The following is a 4,140-nucleotide window of genomic DNA, read 5'->3' on the forward strand; positions in this document are numbered from 1 at the left end:
AACTGTAAATTACTCTAATTCCTTATACGGGTGAAAGTCAAATGACATTATAATTTGTAGGACAAATTACACGAATGGTCCCTATGGTTTGGTGTTTGTTACGCGCCTAGTCCCTAACTCCATTTTTTAACCATGCCAATCCTTAATAATTTGGTTTAGTGCATGCCTGGTCCCTCATCTAACCTTCCGTTTGATTTTGGAGTTAAAACCCCCACGTGCCTTGCACGTTGAGGGGTATTTCCGTCATTTTACTTATTCTTCATACCGCCAGTTTAAGAAATTGGTGCGTTCAATTAAACGATCATACTCTACATTACACAATCGTATACCCAAAAAAACACACAACTATGTGCAAAATCCTTACGTGAAAACCCTAGTAGCGACGACTGCAAGAACAAAGAATTGCAATGGTTTCTTGGCGCATTCGTGGTGAAATGGCTGAAATCGACGTTGATCAAAGTTATGGTATGTTTGATTGACTTTCGTTTGAATGATATTGACTGTTAAAGGTTTAATTTTGTTAGCTAAAAACGATTCTCTACTCTACAGCTGGACATCCGACAATGTTTTCAATAAGAATGCACCATGGAGGTGAGTTTACAAGCTTTCCTGGAAGGAAGTATATTCGTGGGAAGCAAACATTTGTTGATTTACTGGACATTGATACCTTTTCCGTTAATGACATTGATGAGATGATGGAAGACCTAGGGTATGCTTCAATAGGTAAACCACTTTACTATCACTTTCAAAGGCCTTTAGGCGATTTAGATTTTGGGTTATTCGCTTTAGCTAGTGATGAAGATGTTCGTTATTTGGGGAGTTTTGTGGCTAAGCATAAGTTAATTGAGGTATATATAGAGCATGACAAAACTACTCTGCACACCTATTTAATGTCCCCAACCCACAGTAAAGTTCGTATAACGGAGATTACTGAACCTCCATCTTGTTCAAAGAGACTGTTCCTGGAGTGGCATAGCACACCTGCTGTTGACTTGGAGGATGACATGGATCACATGGAGAAAGAATCGGGTAATGATCCTACACCCACTGGTCATCTGGAGAAGGATTTGGGTAATGATGCTACTCTCACTGATCATATGGAGAATGATTTGGGTAATGATGCTACTCTCACTGATCATATGGAGAATGACTTGGTTAATGATGCTAATGACTTTGGTAAGTTTGGTGAGTTAGAGAGTGACAATGATGAAAGTGATGATAGTGATTTTTTTGTGGACATTGAAAATATATTGGATGATATTAATGTGGATATGCAAGATTTTGAAATGAATATCGACAAAGATGTGGAATGGGTTGGAGGGTCGTCTAACACTGTTGTTGATGAAGGCACACAGGATGAAGCTTTAGAGGTGATTAACACTGACTTTTTAGCATCTGATTCATCATCAGATGAGGGGATTAATGGTCAAAGAAAGAAATCAATAAGAGCAATTCAAAGGGCACATGAGAATGATGAAGCACTTGTTAGTGAACCCTTCTATATTTTTCAAAAATTTGGTTCAGCAAAGGAGTTTAAGGACAAGGTAAAACTCCATGCCATAGAGACTAGAAGGGAGTTGGCCCTTGAAAAAAATGACAAGAATAGAGTGAGATGGGTTTGTAAGGGAACAATACCAAAGCTTGGGCCTAATGTAGAAGTCAACGATGAAGAAGAAATATGTCTTTGGGTCTTATTAGCTAGTAAATGGAAAAAAGATGTCAACTGGACAGTTAAAACGTACAACAAAGTCCATAAATGTCTTCAAACTAGAACAGTAAAAGCATGTACGTATAAATTCCTCTCTTCTAAAATTGTTGAACAGGTTGAAAGTAACCCTACTATTCCAATTAGGGCTTTGCAAGAACAGCTACAACGGAGGTTTAAGGTAGATCTTTCTAGGATGAAAACATTTAGGGCAAAATCTGAGGCTCTAAACCTTGTGCAAGGAGATTTCGTTACTCAGTATAGTTTACTCAGAGATTACATTGTTGAGTTACAAACTCGTAACCCAGATACGACTGTTAGGGTTGATGTTGAAAGCGAAGGAAATCCACACAGTGAAACGAGGACATTCAGACGCATTTACATATGCTTGGGAGCTTTAAAGAAAGGCTTCGCAGCTGGAAAGAGGGATTTTCTTGGCTTTGATGGTGCTTTCATGAAGGGTCCATTTCCAGGACAAATTCTTTCAGCCGTGGTAAGTTTTAGTTATGGTTCTTTTACTTATTGTTATACATAAAAATAAGTAAAAATCTATTCATGATTGTTATTTATCATAAAATGCAGGGACTAGATGGTAATAATGGCACATATCCATTGGCATATGCGGTGGTTGAAACAGAGAACATCAGTTCATCGACTTGGTTTTTGAGTTGTCTTGGGGAGGATCTTGGCTTGAATACTAATTCTAATTTCACTTTTATAACAGACAGACAAAAGGTACTAAAATCATAGATTTTTTTTACTTTATTTCTAAATTGTTTACTAACAAAATCTATGTATGATTGTTAGGGTATTCTAAATGCAATTGCAACCTTGTTTCCTTGTGCTGAAAATCGTTACTGTGTTCGTCACATTCGGGATAACATGAGGAAGCAATGGAGGGGTAAACCTTTCGAAGACCTCTTATGGACATGTGCAACTGCAACACATGTACAACAGTTTAACAAAGGCATGGAAGAGCTAAAGAAATTAAACAAGGATTGTTATTAGTGGCTTAAGAAGATACCACCTCAGCACTGGTCTAGGTACCATTTCACTGGTATAACATTTAACTCTAATAACATTCTTTATGTTTTCCTGGTTTGTGTAGTTTTTTTTAATTGACTTTAAGTGATGTGATTGGATAGGGAGAGCACATTCTGATGTGATTCTTAATAACTTGTGTGAAACATTCAATGGAAAACTGAATGAGGGTCGTGATAAACCAATTTTTACTTGCCTAGAGTTCATTAGGGAATATCTAATGAAGAAGATTGTGAATGTAGAAAAGGCCATTGGGAAATGTACTGGTCCTTTGACACCTACAGCTATGCAGACTTTGGAAAATATAAAAAAAAAGGCAGAAGATTATAGATCTGTATTTTGTGGAAATGGTAAGTATCAGGTAAGTGGCCCTTGGATGGACCAATGCGCGGTGGATGTGGTTCAACAAACATGCTCCTGCAGGAAATGGGAACTCACTGGGATTCCATGCAAACATGTTGTTGCTACTATATGGGAGATGAGGAAGAATAGTAAGGATGTTGGAATACCAGAAACTTGGGTGCATGAGGTATATTGGCTAAAAACTTGGAAACAGATGTACTCATTCAAAATTGAGCCCATTAATGGGAGAAGCATGTGGGAAAAGTCTGTGTGTCCAACAACTTTGGTTCCTCCTAAACATCGTGTCACAATAGGTAGACCAAAGAAGAAACGCAGAAAATCAGCTTATGAAATTGATGACATGGTGAAGGGTAATAGTGCATCAAGAATCCTTCAGTCGGTTACTTGTTCAAAGTGCAACAACATTGGTCATAATGCAAGGAGTTGTAAGGGACAAAAAGCTAGTGCTCCTAGTGGTTCTGGTGGTCCTGGTGGTTCTGGTAAGGGAAAAGGAAAAGCTGGTTGAGGGAAATTGATGACATGGTCTTGATCTATTAGTGAAAGTTTATTTTGTTGGTTAATCAGTTCTTTTGGTTAAATTGTGTCTTTTTGGTAAAACTGTGTCCTTATGGTTAATACTTTTGGGTAAATTATGTTTCTTTTGGTTAACCATTTTGTTGATGTATGAAACTATTAACCATTTTGTTGATGTATGAAACTATGTTATGGAAAGTATGGAAACTAAATTACCCTTTATTAAATCCCACTTGTGCTATTGGTTGTTTATGTCGATTGTTAGCATATGTTATTGGTTGTTTTTGTCAATTGTTAGTGTTTACTTTTCCAAATAAGTTCAAGAAACACTTGATGAAAATACATGGCTCATAGAAGTCAAAATAAGCTCCAAAAACACTTAATCAAACACTTAACCAAAATATTATCAAATTCACAAACACTTAATCAAAATACATTCCAGAAACACTTCAAAACACTTCAAATTCACATACAACAACCAACTAGATGGATCATAGAAGTCAAAATAAGTTCAAAAA

General features: G+C 36.9%; 1 protein-coding gene across 1 annotated transcript; it reads left to right on the plus strand.

Moving 5' to 3' along the window:
* Window positions 1–2,587: 2,587 nt before the first annotated feature.
* Window positions 2,588–3,614, plus strand: LOC145047367 (uncharacterized). The gene is made up of 2 exons (XM_078995625.1): window positions 2,588–2,705; window positions 2,851–3,614. The coding sequence occupies exons 1-2, from the start codon at window positions 2,588–2,590 to the stop codon at window positions 3,612–3,614; spliced, it is 882 nt and encodes a 293-aa protein (XP_078851751.1).
* The last annotated feature ends 526 nt before the right edge of the window (window positions 3,615–4,140 follow it).

Source organism: Lactuca saligna, chromosome 1 (genome assembly GCF_052625555.1).
Source record: "Lactuca saligna cultivar CGN05327 chromosome 1, ASM5262555v1, whole genome shotgun sequence".
Lineage (NCBI taxonomy): Eukaryota > Viridiplantae > Streptophyta > Magnoliopsida > Asterales > Asteraceae > Lactuca > Lactuca saligna.

What these genes read in the sequence shown, in the direction of transcription:
- LOC145047367 (XM_078995625.1), top strand. Translation starts at nt 2,588, where the DNA reads ATGAGGAAGCAATGGAGGGGTAAACCTTTCGAAGACCTCTTATGGACA. An exon ending in AAAGAAATTAAACAAGGATT is followed by an intron (nt 2,706 to 2,850) that starts GTTATTAGTGGC and finishes GTGATTGGATAG; the next exon opens with GGAGAGCACATTCTGATGTG.